At 37.5% G+C, this 22,284-nt stretch overlaps 1 protein-coding gene across 1 annotated transcript in view; it reads right to left on the bottom strand.

Moving 5' to 3' along the window:
* The window catches only part of usp6nl (USP6 N-terminal like), a 103,884-nt gene that overhangs the window by 70,803 nt on the left and 10,797 nt on the right, over nt 1-22,284 (bottom strand). Inside the window, exon 2 of the mRNA XM_028449623.1 lies at nt 16,870-16,976. Within this exon, the coding sequence (XP_028305424.1) occupies nt 16,870-16,873 (4 nt within the window). The 5' untranslated portion in view covers nt 16,874-16,976. The remainder of the gene's footprint in view (nt 1-16,869; nt 16,977-22,284) is intronic.

Raw genomic sequence — 22,284 nt, 5'->3', positions numbered from 1 at the left:
TTGTGTAATGTTTTGTTGCGTCTGTTGGGTTTTCCTCTCCTAAGGGACAGCACGTGTGAGTGAATATTGGGGCAGGAGTCTATGCTGCAGGCGACGGTTCATAACATTTTATTAACTCTGTATTCCATCCCCTAAACACACTGTCAAAGGGACTTCCCACCAGATTTCTGGTCTTATCACAGATTTAAAGTTGTGCCAAAACAATGGTGGACGTTGATTTTGTGGCTTTCCACTGAAACACCCAAATTAAGTCTCGAAGCGTGATATCACATCACAGGAAACACCATAAACAAACAGAACAAAAATAGTGTAAAGGAAATCACTGGATGTGTTTGAAATGTCACACTAACGTACTATACGCTACAATCTCAATGAGTATATACTGTCTAATACATACTAGTATGGTTAGGATGATGGGCGTTCCCACTGAAGTATACTTCCAAGTTTCTCAAGATGCATTTCGAACCTAAAACTACAAAAACCTGAAGCACACTGAGGCTAAATATCTCTGTTGATTCTCCACCTTTGAAAGTTCTGAAAACATTTAAAGTGAGAAAGTGACCAAGTAGAATATCAACATGTGTTCATTTGATCCATAAAACGCATGTAGACAGACTTTATGCCGACATTTCGGTGATTTCTGGAGACCTGCCATTGTGCTACTGACAAAACTTCTGGTTAACTTCAAAACAAAAGCCCTATTTACAAAAAACAATAGAAGACAAGAAGAGAGGCTTTTGTTTTTGAAAAGTGGATATTTGATTTTTAGCTTGATGCTGGTGCCAGGACAATTTTACATTACCCTCGCAATGCATCATGGGACGGTTGAGTATGAGTAGTATCCCCACTGTGCACACTTCTCCCGATGTAGTATACATCCCGGTGATCCCTCCGTATTTATTTTGACGTCAAACTTAGTATGAGTAGTACGTTAGTAAGTCATTTTGGACACAGCCACTGTGTAAAACACTTCTTAATGAATAGAAATGTAACTTTGAATATCTTTGCATTCTTCTACGGGATTCTCAATCCCACAATTCAATGCTCAAAACTTTTCCTGAGTTCATGTGACATGTGTCAACCATCTGTCAACAAACCGAATGTTAGTGATGGGATTACAAACAATCGTCTAGATTTGTTTTTGGGTAAATTATCCCATTTAGCTGAAGAAATGCCTTCTCTTTCATACAGCACATTTTGTTCTTTCACAACCAAACATTCCTCATTGGTATATTGTCTTTTTCTATATGGCATAAGAATATTTTTTTGGATACATCTTCAATTTTGATATATCCTCCAAATAATTTTCCTCTTAGGACGACAGATAAAGGATTTGTGCATTGTTTCTGCGTGTCATCTGAAAGAACAGTGGTGAACTGTGGAAAGTGCTGTTTCCTTTCTATGTTTGAATGTCGTAGCAATCATACAAAGCCGCATGGTGCAGTTTTGAAGAATGGAAGTGTGTCGGTAAAAAAAAAAAAGAGCTAATCAATTCGTATTTGCTGCTCTCTGCTCTGAAGTAAGAGGTTTCTATTTCTGCTTTGGTGATTTCTGCTCGTCGAGTCGACAAAGCAAAACAAATTGTACGGTGAGAGGAAAATGGAATCAGGGGAAAAAAATTGTCACTTCAACAATCACAACACAGCACACTTGAGTGCTGCTTCACTTCAGCAGAGAAAACATAACCTTCATGAAGTCGGCAGAGGGAATGCCACACCAGAGTCCGATTTAGGCTCCAAAAACTGCAGCAGGGCTCCGATGTGGATACGACACAGTGGTTTTAATGAAAGCAGGATGCTTCACATTATCTGTACTAATCTTAATCCCTAATCTCTGTTCAAGTTGGGATTCACAGCATGCTCGCAGGGGGATGTCCTTAAATTGGAGGAAGTGACAGGGTAATAATTAGCTGCCGGACCTGTGCCACAACAACAACAACTCTTTTTCCTCAGCTGCATCTTTTCTTCTTAGTGTTTTTAAATCAGGGTAAAGTGGCAGAGTCAGTCGTTTAGGAGCTGCAGTAAAGAAAGCACTTAAAGGTTTAACGAGGAAAACACACGAGAACAATGCTGCCTTAAAGTGCCACCATGTTGGGAGTTAAGTTACCCGACATGCAATATATTAAAGGTCGGAACCACAAGATATCCCAGATCAGAAAAATGTGAAGTCTTTCCACATTCTGTGAGAGGAAAGCTGAAAAATGTCTCAGGTGACATTAGTTCAAATTAAGACTTTGTGTCCAAGCATATTTTAGTTGTATGTTATCAAACAGGAAGTTGCCTAAGTACGGATCCTAGGAATGATGTGGGTTTGGAAAAAGACTTTTCCTTTTGCCCCTAAAAATTTTTTAATTACATATAAAGACATGGTGTAAGCCTCGTAGATCAATAAACCAAACTTATTCGTTCCAAAAAATGAGATAATTTAGTTACAAACAAATGTCGAAGGGTGGAATTGTCACTCGTAAGTTTGTTTACGACTCCATCAAAAGCATTGGGTTTGTTGACAAATGGTCATGTGACTTGAACTTCGGAAAAGTTTTGCGCATTGCATTGTAGGATTTGGAGTCCTGTGGAAAAGTGCAAAGAAAGCACCGAAGTAGGAAGGTTTCCTTAAGATGTGTACTTACTTCATTCTTACGTCGATTTCTTGTGTTTATTAATAAGACAAGAAAGTCAAGACAAGACGAGACAAGAAGTGATTCCCTAGTAGCCATTTTTTCTTCTGGTTTGTTTATGGTGTTCCTCGTGACACGACGCCACTCAACGAGGCATTACATTTTGGCGGTATTTGGGTGTTTCCAAAGAAGCCACTTTCAATCGGTGAAAACACGAGAAATGTCGCTTTGGCAGAGTTTCTTGGGGGCACACTGGCATCAGTAGAGGATAAAAACAACTTTAAATGTTAGTTATCATTGCCAGCAGCTTTAAAGCACCAAAGGTAATTTATGTATTTGTGCACATCAACTGTGTCCAAGCTTCCATCATGTTTGCACAACAGCACAAATTCCCATGTACCCAAGAATTATGATTAGTTTATTTATCCATTCCTTTTCTTCTGGTGATATTGTGTGTGTCTGTACGTGTACAGTATGTGTGTTTTTTTTAGTTCACTCAATGATGCCCTTTGCGATTTCAGGGTTAACACCCCTCTACTTTCTACCAGAACACCCACTAAGACCAGTTTCTGTTTGAAAGTGAGGTTTCTTATATTGTGGGAGGACATTTACACCAATGCAAAGAAACAGCCGACATGGCAGGAATCTGTGTATGCCACATCTGTCCTTGTTTGGAAAATGTGGTTGAGATAATAACATACTCCAACCACTCCAAACCCAAAGCGAGCTAACTTTAGCCAACCTGTGCTTCTGTTTAGCAGCTTCCAGGTGCTAACACGTGAGAGAGCTTAACCCAGGTTGTTATTGAGAAGAAAAGGAACTGTGTGATCAGCTGGTTTGAGGTCCAGCAGGAACCATGTACAGCCTTTTCTCCTTTTTTCCCTGAGAGTCCTGTGGTTACGAGCTCCAGTCCACCAGACGGAGGCCAGCTGAAGATGATAATCATTGTGTAACCACACCCAGACAAACCAGCACGCCTCGCACAGCACCTGATGACATCGGCCTTCCACTGACAGGGGAAAAATGGAGGTGGGTGTGGAGGTGAAGGACGGCTCAATTGACTGGAGCCAACTGTCGATGACTGAACCGTCTGTGACCATAGGGTTGCAAAATTATGTGATTTAAGTTGGAAAAATTTCATTGGAATTAACGGGAAGAAGTGGGGATTTACAAAATAAAAGGTTGGACTTAAACTATGATGTTAAATTTTGTTGAGAGAATATATTTTAGCTTCATCTTGACTGAAACAGATTTCATGCAAGTATACTTGGGAATAGGATGAGACCATTGCCAGAAAGAATTTTGAAAAGGACTTTTTGTTGTCTCTTTTATTTTATTTATTCAACAGGGACAATGCAACGAGAATAGCACAGCCAAAAACAGCGTCGCTGCGCAGCTGTTTGGACTTACGAGCATGGGAGAATAGAGCCCATAACGAAGACACATTTGGTAAACAAATATGGAGCTGAAAACTCTTCGTTACTCTAATTTCTAATAGCCGACACTCCCTCTGTGCATTTGTATCACTCTGAACTGACACAATGCTTACCATTAATGTATTTTGCATATTCGTGTAACAGACATCAAAGCCTTTTTCAGGAAATTTACTTTGGTCTCCTGACATGTTTTGACTGTCTTCCTTAGAGGCATCTACTGATTGCTTTGATGTGTCCTTATGAGTTCCTTCTGGGCATCAAAGCCTTCGGTTCTCGTTTAGAGCACCACCATACAGTTTAGATACTGTATCAAGTGTGCCTTACATAACATATTAATGTTGTTTAAGGAAATACAAACAACACCAATTGTAATCGAGGAGAGTTTGTCACTCAAGTTTCTTTTCTCACAGCATCTACACGTGTTTCTAGAATGTAAGAGAAACTCAAGTACTACCTGGGGGAATCCCACAAACGCACGACAATAAAAAGTCTGTTATCACATTTGTTTAAGTCATTTTCTGTTCATTGGCTTTCCCTTTTTTAATGTAATTACTGACGAGCTAAACATCCAACAATACATCAAAAATGTTATTTTTCGATGTTTCAAACATTGCTAAAAATTGTACAGAATCATATACTACTGCATTTTGTACTGCAAAAATTTGCGCCACATCTGAAAAGTCAGTGTTTTTATGTCTTCATGATATATTCCCAAAACATGTAGGTGAGGGTTCCATTTAACTGTTTAAGGAAGCTAATTACTTGATTTCCTACATTTTACCTTTTAGGATTTAAATCCTGTCATAAAATGCGTTTTATATTATTACTACTAAAAAAAAACTATGTATGTTAAGGTTTAATTTATTCAGACAACTCTTTTACAGGAAATTTACTTTGATCTCCTGATATGTTTCGACTGTCAACTGGCTTTGATGTTTCCTTCACTTCCATGTAATAATTCAAGCAAGTTCTATTTGTACCTTTTTTTGAAAAATATGTTAAGGAGCGATCAGCAGACGCCTCTGTAGAAGACTGGTAGTTGACAGTCGAGACATGTCAGGAGATCAAAGTACATTTCTTGAAAAACAGTTGCATGGATAATGAAACCTTAACATGCATTAAGTTTTATTTCAGTAGATTTAAATAAATAAATGAAACCATAACATATTATTTTAAAAAAAGACAAAAATAATCTGCTTAAATTATAACTAAAACTTTATAAAATAAATCCAAAACAAAAAAAGGACTGAATCTGGTTCATCAAATACCATCACTGTGCTTACTCATGTTTGCAGAGACACATCCAAGTCAATGGTTGTGCCTTTAGGCAGCACAAAAACAGTCACTAAATCATGTTCAACTCCATCTAACTTTGAATATTTTAGCTCTCCGTCTGTTTGCTTCAGCCTTCAATCTTTATGCTCTCATGTTTGCATAAAGGCAGTAAAACCAAGCGCGGCTCGTAGGTCTTTGTCGTTTGTTATCCGTCTCTTCCTCTGTGACTGTTATCACACTGCTTTAAAATGCACTTCCTGCATCAGCGCTGCTCCGTGGAGAAATACGGAGAGAGAGAACAGCGATGGATTACCACTGCACATAATGCTCCTGTGCTCTCTGGCAACACAAAGTCTTTTATTTTCTAAGTTGGTTTTTCAATGTGCTCGAGCAGAGATGGAGGTCACAAAAATGTGATTGTCTGATCCGAGGGCCACATTATCAGAATTTATGGTAGCATTTAGAATAATGACCAATCAGAGCGTTAACACAGTATTTTTTGGAATCGTTTTGTCGTTTGTGTATTTCATGTCATTATGTATTGTTTTTGTTGTCAATTTGTGTATTTTTCTTATTTATCTTTCTGTTATTTACAATGTGTTTGGAGGCGTTTACTCTATTTCTTTGTTGTTTTATGTGGGTTTTTAAAAAAAAAGTCATATTGTGTATTTTAGTTGTTTTGTGTGGGTTTTTTAGGTTAATTTGTTCATTTACGTGACACTTGTGTATTTGTATTGTTGTTTTCTGTGTTTTTGGTGATTTAGTGTATCCTTCTATTATATTTGTCTATTTTATATGTTTTTGTTGCTGTTTTGTTTTTTATTTTTAAGTAATTCTGTGTATTTTTGTTTTAGGTTTTGATCATTTGGTTTGTTTTTATTCATCATTCTATCTACTTTTAACACAACACAAACAACTCATTTACTTCCTTATGGGTTTGCACCCTGGCCTTCTGTGTCGTCTTTATCTTTATTCTGGGTTTCATTTTGTTTTTTTATTACTATACCAAACACATGCATTTTAATTTGAAAGTCATCTTCATATTGGCTGCTCTCGTTTTTGTATCACACTGGTTTTTGTGTTTTTCTATACGTACATGAAATATTTTTTGTAAATTTTTAATTATTCATACATTCGTGATTGATGAATTTATTTAGTCTTTATTCTAACTTTTTAACCTTGTTTATCATTTATCCCAGAATACACTTTTTCCCACCAAAACTCGGACCATCCGGGATGTCATCGGTTCTTGTTATGGAGCCTTGGAAAAGGAAACGGACTCCGCCCTGCCCCAGGCTAGCAGCGTTCTTCTGTTTGTTAGCTATCTGCGTTGTCGGGGGGCTAATTAAGGTAATTAGCTCAGGATATCAACATCGTCAACCATCCCCCGGGCAAGTCTATCAAAGGTTGATATAAATAATGGAGCACATAAAAGCCATTTTCCCAGAGCGCCTGCTGCTTTCTAAGCGCTTTTAGGTCACATGAGGACACAAATAACCCCACCAAGTGTGATCTTCAGTTCTTCCTGGTCTTTGAAGCCCTTTTTTTGCTCTGTTTAATTAGTTGGAAAAAAGAAAACATCAAATCAAATCATTCAAAGATAGATAATAGAGTTAATATGGTTTCTAGTTAGTTAAACTACTTTAAAACCAGTTTAAGCAGAACCACAAACTAGTCACATACAACCAGTTGTTGGTTCTTGTCTCCTCACCCTGCTAGTTGTCACATCTCCATCTGAGTACTCATGATCCCACAATTGAAAAAGAGGAATCATCATTTCTTTCACGTCAAAATTGTCCTGTACTCGAGTTGAATGAATGAAGAACAGCTGATTTCGATCAGTTTGGGTTCATAATCCACTTTTGGAATCGTTCCAAATTCACAGGAAAACCCTGACAGTTACAAAAGTTGCTTTTTTTTGTCGTTTTAGGTTGAAAAACATCTGACAATACAATTCAAGATTTGCATGTCACAATACGATATATCCTGAGGATATATCCTAAATACTTATATACATCGCGATGTCAATAATTACAAATTTCTCCTTTACAAATACAAAAATGGTATGAAATACAAACTTCCAAGAACAAGTAAATGGTAACCAATAGGGACGAAACGATTCACTCAACTCCCGATACGATTAGATTCACGATACTGGGTTCATGATATGATTCTCTCACGATTAATTTTACAAAATGGGACTGTAGAAAAATGATGAAAAATATTCCTTTATTTTTTTGGGGAAAAAACTATACTGTTTTCCTTTTATTTTTCATTGTCAAAACAATCCCTTGATAAACTATTCAAAACAATGCAATTTAACTAAAAACAAATCTTGAATGAAATAAATAAAGGAATAATACAAATGAAGAAAAAGCCTATTAATTTAAATTCTGGTTCTATAGTAAACAATGCAAAACTGCATAATAGTTCTTTTTCTTTTTAAAAGTGCAACTGAAAATGTATTTTGTGCCTTAACAATTGGACTTAAAAAAAAAACAAAAAACAGTCATTTCACTGATTTACGTCAGATATTTGTTTGGACCAGCAGAGGGCGCTGGTAACCCAGTGGTCGGTTGGCATGCAGATATCTTGCAGTGAAGAAGAGATGCTATGCTAGCAGACAGAGATAATAGAAAAACGTGACTTTTACAGAAATTCACGTAATATTACAGATATTTTTTGGTGCTAAAGGGGTAAGGAATCATTTATGAACATGTTAGAAAGTAGAAGGCGGCCAGAACAGATTCCGTCCGCCGCCAACACTTCTGAATGTTAAACTTCTACTGGTTAAAAAAAGTACTGCGATTCAATTTTCACAGTATCGATTTTTAACTGCTTTACGATTAATCGTTACATCACTAGTAACCAACTGTAATTCAAGTACCAACATAAAAAAACAGTGGTATGTTCATCAAACTGTCAATTTTTTTTTTTTTTCAAAAAAACTTGACTTTTGCCTCTAAAACCAATTCTGATTATGTTAAGCTCTTAATACATCTCTAAAAATGCCCAGTATGTCTTATGAAAATAACGTGCAATCAACTTCCAGCTAAAATGCATTGAGGAGTGAGGTAGTTTACATGCTATGCCTATGTTAGCGCAATTAAATGGTTTTTTTGTTTAAAAACATGATTGAAAAAAAACAATTTGGACATTTTTTTGGATCGATGATAATCGCGCAGTGAAATATTGCGATATATTACCAAATCGATTTTTTATCACACCCTTAGGGTATACAAGGGTAAAAGCATTAGGGAGGGCATAAGAAAGAGAGATGATAGAACAGGAACCTCACCAAACTGCCTCAAATGTAAATCTTGCATAGGCACCAGGTTGCACTGTTTGTGGGAATGTACAAAAGTCCAAACATTCTGGAAGGCCGTATGTTTAAGTGTTAGCAAAGCAACAGGTCAACAGGTGTTAGTAGACCCACTTATGTGTCTGTTTGGGAAGATCCCTGCCTCTCTAAAAATATATATATAAAAAATGGAATCGAGTCACTTTTAATGCTAGCAAGAAAAGCTATAATGGTAAAGTGGGTTGGAGAGAACCCTCCTATCTCTGTGTGGAAATCTCTGATCTCAGAGGTTGTGACTCTGGAAAAACTTGGACATTACATCAATGGAAGGACTCGTCTTTTTCTGCAGGAAAGGAGGAAACCACTGGAACTCCTGGGACTCAATTATACTCTGGATTTAAATTGGTAACTTTATTTAATTTAATTTGTTTTTTTTTATCACTGAACAGAGGACACAAGTCTGATTTGGGTTTGGACATGAACATATTGTATTGGTAGATGTCACCATATGGTATGGGCAAATACGTAAATGTTTCATTATTTCATTGTGCTTTTGATGACACATACTTTATTATATGGACCAGTCTCGCAGCTCTATTATTGTTGTTGTTGCAGTGTTAATGGTTGTTCACTGTGTAATGTTTGTGTAAAACTAATAAACTGAAAATACAACAAAAAAATAAAGAGAGATGATAGGGTGCTGTTGGTATGTCATGCTATTATTGTGCAGAGGCAATGGTTGGTTTTGATATTGACAAAGAAACAAAATGAGTTCACTTCCAATCAAAGTTTTCATCTGAAATAGAGTTTGCTTCTTTCATCACCAAACCAAGCAAACATTCTTTATGAGAAATGAAACCTCGAGTGGTTAAAACGTGCAATGGTTTGCCTGAAGTTAATTTAATATGAAAACTCTTACTTACTCTTACAAACTCTTACAGCAATGTTCAGAAACTGGGATAGTTGGTGTGAAACCAGTAGGTGACACCTGTTGGTGTGTGTGGTCTGGATAAAAAAACGCCTTTGCCTTTTGAAACCAAACCGAACCGATTAGAACCAATCATGAGGCAGTGCTGTGGTTTAGGGCGGGATATCCGGGTGTGACGAAGGCAGAAGCGCCAAAAGTAAAACTGCTGCATGCGCAGTTGCGAGGAGAGGAACTAGCTGGGCAACCGCTATTAGCATAGCTCCAAATCAAATTGGAAAGATGTCAACGCAGGAGGATGGTTAACGTGCCCCTAACTCGCATACCCGTGTTGCAAAAATGGCAAAAGTCACTCAACGACATAATGACCGTAGCATTACTATCCCAAAAGAATGTTTTCACCAGCGGAGCCTTGTTGTTGTTGTTGTAGCAGCGTCTCTGTGGCGCATGTCGACCAATCAGCTTCAAATATTCCATTCATGTCCCTCCCTGGTTCTGAAAGGATTTGCCAGACACAGAACCAGATCAATGTGGAGAACTCAAGTTAGAGGGAGGGGCTACACATCAATCTGGCTCTTACCAGGTTCGAACTAATGAAAACTATGATGAAATGAATTAATCAACACGACGCAGTGCTATCAATACATACATTTAATTAGGCCTGGGGAATTTATAGATAGTGGAGATATATTGCATACCTGTCAAGTATCCCGTTTTGGCCGGGAAACTCCCGTATTTTACCCCTCTTTTCCCGCCATCGTCCCGTTTTAGTATTTTCCCGTAAATATCCCGTATTTTAATGTATTAATAATTAAAAGATACCTTACCAAACTGAACGCCGTCACTAGCCTCACGAGAACTTCCACCTGAAATGGTCTGAGTGGCAGTTCTCGCGAGATTAGTACCGACAGCGCCAACAAACCCGGAAACATCTCAGAAGAGAGATGAATGAATGAAAATGTTCTGGTGAAAGAAAACAAAGAACTGGTGTAAATATGTTGTGAAATGGGAAAGAGAGTTTATCTTCCTAAAGAGCATCAGGATGTGACACAGTTACACGTTCTGTTAGATTAATAACTGAAATTTTAACGTCTACTACAGCGGAAGGAACGACAGAAGTCACCATGAAAAATCAGCCAATCACAAGCTCCACAAATATACACGGCTTCATAAAGTGTTATATGCTATAATAAGTCATTAGTGAATACCAGAGAACCACATGAGTGAGCATGAGAAATTATAATAAAATATATAATGAAAATAAAATGTTAATGTCTAACTTAAAGACAAACAATGTGAAATTAACAGTAAATATGCAATGTGTTGACTTGTATATAAACTGTATGTATATTAAATAAACACATGTGCTTCATATACACATTTATGTTTTTATTTAGGCTGTTTTACAATTTAGGAATTAGGGCTGGGCGATATATCGAGATTCAAGAAACTATATTATTTCATATATATATATATATATATATATATATATCTTATGTATCAAAATACTAGTTTTAGGAGTCGCTGCTTTTACTTCTCAGAACAACATGTAAAGCTCAGTTAGATGATTAATGAGTGTCACATATTGTGCAGCTGTTTGCTAATAAATGTTCCTGTGTAGCATTTAGCATCAGCAAATTTAACCCAGAATTGTCTTTCTGGTCAGACTTTATTTGATAAAATTATCTAGATTTATATTGTATATCACCATTTTGAGAAAATATATTGAGATATGAGTTTTGGTCCATATTGCCCAGCCCTAGTAGGAATGTTCACAGCATTTCAATGTTAGTAAAAGTTGACCTACCAGACTCTAATCACATAATTGTATTTATTAAGTGGTTGACAAGTGGGTATTTTAGATTTATTATACACCTATATTAAAATATAAGGGATACTGGAGCTTGGTTGGAAAGGTGGGACGGCTCGTAGTGGGCGCAAGAAAATTTCCCTTATTTTCAAATCCAAAACTTGGTAGGTATGATATTGCGATTTCTGTTTTGGCGATATTAAAAATTTTAATATCACTTATATCGATATGTTTTCCTTTTATAGCTTATTTTTTGTTAAAAGACTCATTTTATGAGTCGCTGCTTTTGCTACTTCTCAGAACATGATTTCTGAGTGTACCCTAAACACGCCACACTACAGAACTCACTCACACGTGCTGTCCCTTACAGGAGAAAAAGTTAAAATTGACCCACATTGTGCAGCTGTTTGTTAATAAATGTGCCTGTGTGGCATTTTTCATCACCAAATTTAACCCAGAATTGTCTTTCTGGTCAGATGTTGAGCGTTTTATATCATGTATTGCCTTTTTGAGAAAACAAATACCACAAAATGAGTTTTGGTCCATATTGTTCAGCCCTACATTCAATCCAAACTAAACTGGATTTTCTATTCAAATGTTTATTTTTCTAAAGAAGCCTAAAAATATTTGCACAGTGCTGCTGAAGGGATCGTCCTGTTGCTGAATGGATCAACTCATCAATCACACTTTCATCACGTCCAATCGATTAGATTAACTACCTCACTAACACGCACACACACACACACCTGTTTGTTTGTTTGGCAGTGTGTGTGTGTGTAAGGAAAAGCCATAATTGAATGTAATGTCACCTCACGTGATGGTTGCCCTGGTAACCCAATCCCAGCCCCTCCACTGTAAAGAATTACAGCCCAGCAGCTTTGTGAAGGGAAAGCAACACGGCATGGAGAGGGTTAATAACGGGGCTGGTGGGAGGAACAGACATTTAGCTCTTATCATGAAGTGAGCGGAGCAGCAAAGAAAACCAAACACACACACACACACACACACACACACAGTGACCCTGTGGGACAAAAACAAGTACCCCGACAGTAAGGCCCTGCTGTAGCTCACACAGCCAAAGGCCAAAACAAAGATCCAACACTGAGATAACACACAGATATCCCCCAACATTTGGTTTCTTTCTTTCTCCTGAGACGACAATAAGTCAGCCCAAATGTTTGCACAATCACTCCACTTTATCGGACCTTGTTGACCATATTGACATGACAGCTCATTGAAATGGGGTTTCCTAAAAATCCGTGTATCATTCGTTCATTTGTTATTCATTATGTAACAAAAACATGAAAAACAAAAAAAAAAAACACTCATTATTTGATATTTGTTTCCAAAACCAAAATGAAAAAACGGAAAACGCCTTGTTTTTCAAATTCAAACTCTTCTGCTTCGGTACAGAAAACGAAAAACGGAAAACGAACACCGTTATGTGTCTTCTCCATTACCGATTTTCCAAAGTATGTGACCCGGAAGTGAAGCGTTACACATTCCGAGATATCTTTAGCTCTGCAACACTTAGGAGTCTCTAAATCCTCCGAAATGTCCGTGAGGAGGTTCTGTGCCCAACACCAGCTAAAGAGAAAAGGACACGTTTCGGATGTACAGTTGGAAGCAGCGATCTTGTCATGCCGCACTGCCGTTAGCATAGCCGTTAGCGTCGGATGGGAGTAGACTTCCGGGAAAAAACGAATGATATACGGATTCCTAAAGTACCTGTAGGTTTGTCTCCACATCAGGGCCAGACATGACAACGTCTGAACCCTTCAGTAGCAAAATAAATTCATCAGTTTCCAACACCAATGTATTAAATTTAGAAATATGTTGTATGATACACAGCCGTCACTTACGGGCTTCCTCACAAATTCCAACTGTTCTCCCATTTTCATCAAAAACTATCAAAAATGAAGGATTTCCCAACCTAAGAGATAAGATAAGATAATCCTTTATTCATCTCGCAATGGAGAAATGTACAGTGTTACAGCAGCAAAGACTAGATAAAATATGAAAGTTAAAAAAGACCCAGTAACATCAACATGTAAGTCTGTATACACTGTATGAACACTATCATGCATATAAGGGTGGACATGTTATTGCACAGTGGTCCCATAATTATTGTAATGCAAATCAAAATAATAATAATAAATAAATAAAAATAAAAAAATAAAAATATAAATAATTATATATATTGATCTGATATCGATATATGGATCTAATATTGATATCAGATCCATCCATCCATCCATTTTCTGACCCGCTTTTACCTTCTTTTAGGGTCGTGGGGGGACTGCTGGTGCCCATCTCCAGCTCTCATTGGGCGTTAGGTGGGGGTACAAACTGGACAGAGTGCTGGTCCATTGCAGGGCAACACACAGACAACCACTCACATTCACTCGCACTGACAATTTAGAGACTCTAATCAACCTAACAGTCATGATTTGGAATTGTGGGAAGAAGCCAAAGGAAACAACGCAGCATGGGGAGAACATGCAAACTCCACACAGAAATGACCCAAGTGTCCACCTCAGGGCTTGAACTCAGGACCGTCTTGCTGTGAGACGTGCAAACCGCTACGCCACCACGTGCCATATCGGTCTGATATCAGGAAAAAAAAAATAACATTTTTAAAAAACAGTGTCTTCTAATTTAAATGGGTCAGTTTTTATCATACAGACGGTTGTTGGACATCCCTAGTGGGTTACAGTATGTGGCCCTATGCGCGTATAGCCAGAAACGGTCTGGATTTAACAACAAATTAGGTTAACAGACGGTTAGAATAATTATAAAGACTTTCTTTGTTTAAATTGGACTTTTTGTTCAGGCAGAAAGAGGCTGATCACCAGGTGTGAGGCATTTTGTTTCAGTGTTTACAGGTACAGGTTTATTATCTTTTCAAGGAATAATTTTGAGAAATTGAACAACATTGAACATCTTTTACTTGGTTGGTTTGGGTCACAGTTTTGTCTTTGTGGGATGATGGTGAAGCCCAAAGACAAACTAGTTGAGAATTACAAGCCTTTTCAAGCCTCAAATTTCAGATGAACTATTTCTTATATTAATAAAAATAAAATATTAATTAAAGCATTCAACGTCATCAGGACTGTTGTAGGCCTCACACATGATTGTTTACAGGTTCTGAAATTGAAAAAAAAAAAATGAAAAGAGGGTTTTTTGGTCAAATGAGGAGCAGAAATTCTCCTTTTCTAATTTACATAGGCTTTATTTTGTCAAAGCACTGCAACACAGGTGAAAAAATGATGTGTAATATTGTCATGAAAGGGTACCCAGATATTATCCAGTGATATCAATAATAAAAAACCAATAATCAGCTAAATTGCGTCCTAAATTCCACCCAGGTGTACGCTCATCAGATCACAGGACACACCCTGTGTGTTGAAAGCCATCATCTCTCCTGCTGCAGTGACTGTGTGTGTGCACGTGTGATTACACACACACACACATACGTACAACCACACGAGACATTAAGCGAATAAACTGCAGTCGGGCCCAGGGGATGACTCACACTGAGCAGACATGCGAGGCCATGCCATTACGGTCATACGGGCTGACAGCGGCGCGCACACGCACAGATGTTAAGTGTGGATGGAGCTGATGAAGTGCGCATCCCGCTCCAGTTGCCTTCCCATCATGCAGTGCGGGGGTGATTGATGAGGGATGAGGCGGCGAGGGTTGCGGCACTTGCTCCTCGCTTTGCCATATGCTTCTACCCTGGTGAGAAGCTGCACAGCGAGTGTTTTCACTCAGCTCACGCTAGAAACATAAATTATATGGAAAATATGTTGTAACTATGATACCTCTCTTTATCAAGTTGTTGTAAATTAAAACAATAATAACCATTAAACAGACCTAATCAAGCACTGGGATATTACCAATAACTACAATATACTTTAAATGAAAGTAATGTATTAATTCCAGCAAGTTAATTTTGTCTTCTTTTTTAAAATAATATGTTACGGTTTCTTGTATTTATACACACTTCCTCAGAGGCATCTACTGATTGCTTTGATGTATCTGTCTCGAGACCATCAGGGCGACAGGGAGAAATAACTCATGAATACACATCAAAGCAATCAGTAGTGGCTTTTTTGAAACATGTCAGAAGATCAAAGTAAATTTCAAAGTCAAGTTCGTCTGAATAATGAAACCTTAACATATCCAAGTAGTTTATTACCTGATGGTTTCCTATGATGGAAAAATGAAATTACAACAAAAGCCTAGTTTTACATTAAACATTTTCAGTGAAATATGCCCTGAAACAAACATATTTGAAAATGATGATCATAATAAAATAAATTAGGTAAAAGATGTATTACTTATGTTCTAGGACAGTGGCAGACCAGCTGATCGATACTCTGAGTAGTGGTAAAGAAAAACTCATTATAATAAACCTTTGTTTTCAGGAGGACTACAACTTGGGGACGAATGTCGCCCTCCTTCTAAACGCTTTACTACCGGGTAACCTAATGCTAACATGCTAGCTTGGCCGCCACCGTTGATAGTAAATTAGTCACTTTTTTAACATATAAAATGATAAAGTATATCTTACCGCTGAATGCGACATCATACGCTTGGCTGAGGTCTGCTTCTGCGTGCGCGTTCATGTGAGTGACGGGGGGTGGCTTCAGAGGAAGCACAGGGGGGAGGGGGAGTCGGAAGGCGGAGCTGTCGGAGCATGCTACATCGAAATCAAGCTAGGTTTAGAAAGTTACCGACCCTGCCTTTAACTAATAATTATTTTGTATAGTCTATGTAGCACAAAGAATCAAACCAGGCTATTTTATTGTATTTTCAATGTCGTACCAGCTGAATCCACACTGGTAATGTTTACAGCGATGCTTTCAGGACTTTTAAGTCCTACTCAAGATTGTTTTGGTATATTGGGCTGGAATTTTAAAAGCAATAGGGATTGTTTTTCTATGCTAATGCTAACTGGTAGCATTAGCACGGTTGTTCCTATTGTTGTTAGGAGGGTATAAAGGTCTATTCTGTATGAATTTGTAGAAATGAAGCTTTTATTGCTTGTTTTTACTTTGATTATTATCACATTGTGGTCACCATTTGAAACAACACATCCTAAGTAAAAGGTTTTAGCCTCTAGTGAAGATGCTAACCTCAACAAAATGCTGATTTCATCTTCTAGAGTGGCTAAGTTAGTTAGTCCAGAGTTATGGTAATACTAAATAAAACATACTGTATACTTTCCTTAACGGAAGCTTTTTTGACAAATTATGATGGTGTAATAGATTATGTTGTTAAGCAGTGGTTCCTAACATGTGCACAACAACTACCACATTGTAAATGTGTTTTTATGACCACATGCCATAAAAAGTTATTTTCCTTCCCTCTTCAAACACTCGCCGTCTTGGTAGCAGACGTTAAACCAGCAACAGTTTTTAAAAAACAAGTAAGACCAAGCAGCAAAGCAGCAAAACCCACCACAAACAGTGTTTAAGGAGAAAATGAGGGTCTTACTCATGATGGGATCCCAGGGGTAGGGGGCGGGGCAATGCCCAGGCAGGGCGGGGCTTTGGACAGGTGATGTTATAATCGACTGGGACCTTCCTCGAGGAACTCATGACCTGAGAGAGGAACGGAAGACAGATGTTGAATTCTGAGATGTGGTTTTCAAGTCTTTAAAGGAAGTTACACATTTTCACACAGAAACTGAAAATATAATGTGGAACGACACAATTATTTTTTAATTCTGCATTTCTACTTCTCACATTTTCCATTTCCAAATATCCTAAAAGTGTACTACCATTTCCGTGTAATTTCCACGTGAGTTTTCTGGGCTCATTACACTTCCCAAAATCAGGTCAAACATTAATACGGTTAATTAAAATAACTACTGTTATTAATTTCATATTTCTATGCTGCAAAAGTGCGTCAAAAGAACACGCAATTACGAGATCACGTTTGAATTAACGTGTTTGCTGCACTTGGTATCAGTTTTATGGCAAAAATATCATTTAAAAAATGTGTGATATGGTTCCAAAGTATGTAAGTGAGGGTTTAGACCTTATCATATTGCTGTTTTCATTCAAGGAGGTAATGTCTGTCATATCGCAAGACTTTTGTCGATAAATTTTGTGCAAAATTTGACATTTTTGTTACTTTAAAATTGCTTGTAAATGTGTGATTATGTCCCAAAAATGCATGTGAGGCTATATCCTGTGTTATATTGCTTAATAACAAATGAATAAATAAATAAATGGATAAATAACAATATTTCCATGATCATTGAAAACTGTAAGCCCTACAAAAAGGGTGTAATATTTGCTTTTTGATATTAATCAGTGCTAATTTGCTAAATAATTTTAAAATTCAGATCATTTAGACTATTTTGAAGGTAGTTACCAGTAAAACAAACCATTACCCTAAATGGAAAAAGGGATTTAAGTCAGGGTACTTTTCAAACATCTTTAAAAATGTATGTAAGCAATTCATCAAACTGGCTCCAAGTGCAAATGAAATCAAACAAAAAGGGTGACAAGTTCTTTAAAGGCTGGGCTACACTGTGCGATTTTTTTTCAATCGTTGCACTCAGCTCCAGCTCAAACTGTGAGACTTAATTGCAGAGTCCGAATGTGCACAGTTCACATTCATGCTCTCACACTGTACGGACCGACACTCTGACTGCTCACACTGTACGTTCATACACGACACATAGGGGTCTTGTTTCTGGAAATTCAACGTACAAATTAGAAGAAGAAAAACAACTCTGAAGCGTCGCCATTAAAACAGACAAAGAAGAAGAACCCGGAAGCGGATAGAGACTCGCAAAACTCAGCAAAAAGAGCTTTAAAAAAGAAAAGGCGGCGATGCGACCGACCAGGAAGCGACTGGATTTCAAACATGTTAGATTTTCTTACAATCATACGATTGCTGATAGGGAGCTGGTCGTACGATGTTAATCAGTTCTCGTGACCCCATGTATACTACACGATGCACAACACACGATTTAGCAGAGACTCGGCCTGATCCCTAAAATAAAAAAATTAAAAATCGGCTCAAAATAGGCCAAAAATTGCACAGTAAATCCCTGCCTTTAGTCACACACAGTCAACACTTGCTACATAACAAGGCAGCATAAATATATATGTTTTTAAAAACATGTATAATAGAACCAAAAGCTAATTTCAAATACCAAATCTACTGTAAATATGTAAAGGCTCTGGTGAAAGGAACGAACAGCTTCAAACAGACTTGCACATAAAGCGCTGATTAGAGTCATTATTGTTTGCAATGGAAGGGCACAGCTTCATGTGTGTGTGTGTGTGCGTGCAGTAGTATCCGTCCATTCATGCAAATCAAGCCCAGTCACATGACTAAATAACAGTAATCAGGGATGTGATAAGAGTAGGCCATTGTATCCCTTTGCGGATGCTTCCACAAAGCAGAAGGAGGGAAGCAAGGATGGCAGAGGAACAAAATGAAGCAGGTGATGTTTTAATAAAGTCGACCTCCCCGTCATTTCCGAGCAAACACGCCCTCCCGTGCTACCATGAACACACACGCACACACACAAGTTGAGAAGTGGGTGATCCAATATCCAATATCCTCTTGTTGTGGCCAAGAAAAAGCAGCACGGGTCAGCAGAACGCCTCGACGGTGTTGAGAATGACAAATATGAAAAAGATCAACAAACTGTGCAGTGGGTCATCATTCGTGCTGGAGAAAGATAAAGGGGCTAATACCACATTGCACGCATCATTACCTTCATCAGTATTATCATCACAGTGATTTATTTTCAGGTCTCAATGCTTTTAAACCTGCTGAGATCAGCAGTGGTGTGATTGCAAGCTAATTCTAAAAAATTACGGTGCCAAAACACTCAAAAATGGTCTGAAGTTATCAGTGAGTCCAACTTAGTGGATCTAAAGCTAAACTGCACATATTGTGAGAAATAACAGTCCAAATTTGGACAAAGTACCATAATAGGTTCAAATACTTATTACATGCGCAATTTTGAGAAAAGATACACATTATGTAAAATTTAGTCTTGTGTTTGCATGCACACAGCTATCAAGCAATGCATGCATTTAAAAATGATTTACAATATATAACTTCATTCCTACTTTGTATTTAGTAGTTTGGTAATTACGTCAAATTAGGGAAAGGCAATAAGACGGTAATAAAACAGAAATGGGTATACGCCAGAATGGAAAACTAGAGGTCATAGCAAAGTAAAAGAGTTTCTATTTTGTATCTCGCGAGAAGTACTAATAGTGCCCGAATAGTAACTGGTGGCAAATGTTCTGTTTTGTCTCTTCACTTTCAGAAAATGTAATAAAAAAAAAAAAATGGGCACAAAGTACATAAAGATAAATAAAGATTGCCAGTTGTCTGTTCCCAGGATTTAAAGACCTAGCATGCAGAGAAAATTATTTTCTTCAAAAATTGCGTTTTGTTCACGTGGTCTAAAATCCAGTAATGGGTGCGTAGTAAGGGTGTAAGAAAAAATCAATTTGGCGATATATCGCAATATTTCATAGCGCAATAATCATATTTTTTTAACGAAAATATATTTAAATGCGCTGACCTATGCATATCATGTAAACACCTCACTCCTCAATGCATTTTGGAAGGTTATCACAACTAAAACCTCACCTACATGATTTTGGGCTAAGTCACGCATTCCCACAATATTATTCCCATAATGGCATTTCTTGCGACGTAAACTTGCATAATTCGGCATAAGCCTTTCAACTTCCATAATTTATGAATATATGGTATGAAGAATATAAAATTAATAGCAGTTGTATTAACAGCAGATATATCACAATATTTCATAGCGCAATTATCGTACTGATACAAAAACTGTATCAAATTTTAATCATGTTTTTTAATGAAATAACCTATGCATATCATGTAAACACCTCACACCTCAATGATGAGAAATCATCCATGCTCAGCAGAGCTCAGAGGGAGAGGAGGAAAGGCGTTTATGAGACAGAAAATGGCGCTACATACAGGGTTGACGTTCCCAACAGCGCACACTCGACCAGAGCATGTGTGGAACTCATGGGTGAGATAAAACCATAAAAAAATGGGGAATGCATGTCGGGGAGGAAGAGGAAGTTACATGTGCAGACTGATGGGAGAGAAAGTTGGAGGAAAGCCAAAATACAGTAAGAAATCTATTCAACTCTGACATAGATTGCAAAATAATAATAATTTTGCCATCAAAAGCCCTGTCTCAGTGTTTTTTTTTTGTTTTATAGAAGGAAACAATGTTCAGATGTTAGAGTTGTCACTAAAGCAAAAAAAAAAAAAATAGCTGTAAAGTCACTGACAGGGTTTTTTTTTACAAAAAGGCTGTTTTCTCAGCTTTTTGCCCTGAAACTGAAGATTTGTGTAAAACTTGCTCTATTCAACGGCTGATTACAAAAGAACGAAACGAGCCAGAAACAAATGTTTTTTTTTTTGATGAAAGTAGAGGTTTCCTTCAGATTTCAGATAGTCATAGTAGAAAATATTCTGTGGGTCTTTAAAATCAGTCAAAATGCTCAAAAACAGCTGGCACTGAGGGGGGTAGAAAATCTGAAAATGGCTGGCGCTGAATGAGTTAATTGCGCTAACATATGCATATAATGTAAACACCTCACTCCTCAATGCATTTTAGCTTGGAAGTTTATTGCATTTTATTTTCATAAAACATTCTGGGCAGAATCAGAATCTGCTGTAGAAGCAAAAGTTAAACTTTTTTCAAAAATGTAATTTGACAGATTGATAATCATACCACTTGTTTTTGATATTGGTACTTGAATTACAGTTAGTTACCATTTACTTCTTCTCGCAAGTTAAAAAAAAAATGAAATAAATTGTATTTTATACCATTTTGGTGATTGTGAAGGTGAAATTTGTAATTATTGATATTGCGATGTATATCATATTGTTTAGTATCAGGATACATCGTATCGTCACCACATCAGGCTTGACCAGAACAGTTTGTTTCATCTGTGCAACAAACACTAGAGCTCTAAAGAATACTGGGAACAAAAAAATATATCTTGAAGCAGGTGTTTTTAATAGCAAGCGAACAATGGGTCCATGAGATGACTGACATCGCCTTTATCTATTCACACCATTTATAGCCCAAGGCAGGAGGCTGGCTTCAAGACAAAATGACCATGACATTTCCTGCCTGGGAGCAGAAGCCACTGCTGTGTCAGACATACAGAAAACAATCCATGGAGGGGTTTGATATGCATCTCCCACTGACAGCAGATCAACGACTCCCTCATTCCACGGAATGTAATTAGGACCCATATTGGCTGCCGCTGGGCAACGACGGCAGAAGTCAAAGTTACAGGAAGCAAAGACAGATTCACAGACACATGCTCAGAATGTCTTTTTGTGTTAATCACAGCAGAATTACTGGGGTACCATGAGAGTTACAACAGAGAGAATTTAATACATGTTTTTTTTCCCTTTACTTGTTTTTTTCAATAGTTATAACTAAAGATATCCCTCGAAATGAAAAATGCCAATAATTTCCCACCCAGGGACGGTTTGAGGATGAAAAACATCCTGAGGCCGAGTGCATCCAATGGAGCAAGACATAGCTGAGCTAATTGGCCTTAAATATTGGCAAGCTTGTTTTGGTTTTTCTTAAATTTGCTGGCGTCACACATTCTATTTGAACTTTTCCCCAAATTTTGCTTCATTTACGTATCTTGGGTTTTACCTAGGTTTATAGAGCAAAGCAATATACAGTAGCTCTCGTCGGATTTGCGCTTTTTTGATGAGATTTTTTCTTTGTCGCTGCTAGAGGGTAGTCTATAGGCCAATGTGTAATCTGTAGTAATGCATGGAGGCTCCTGACTGCTGGTCTATTTATATTCTAGTTTTCAATGTTGTAATGCTGTTTTCAAATTCTATTCA

The sequence above is a fragment of the Gouania willdenowi genome, chromosome 6 (genome assembly GCF_900634775.1).
Source record: "Gouania willdenowi chromosome 6, fGouWil2.1, whole genome shotgun sequence".
Lineage (NCBI taxonomy): Eukaryota > Metazoa > Chordata > Actinopteri > Blenniiformes > Gobiesocidae > Gouania > Gouania willdenowi.
This window is presented reverse-complemented; position numbering and strand designations above follow the sequence as displayed.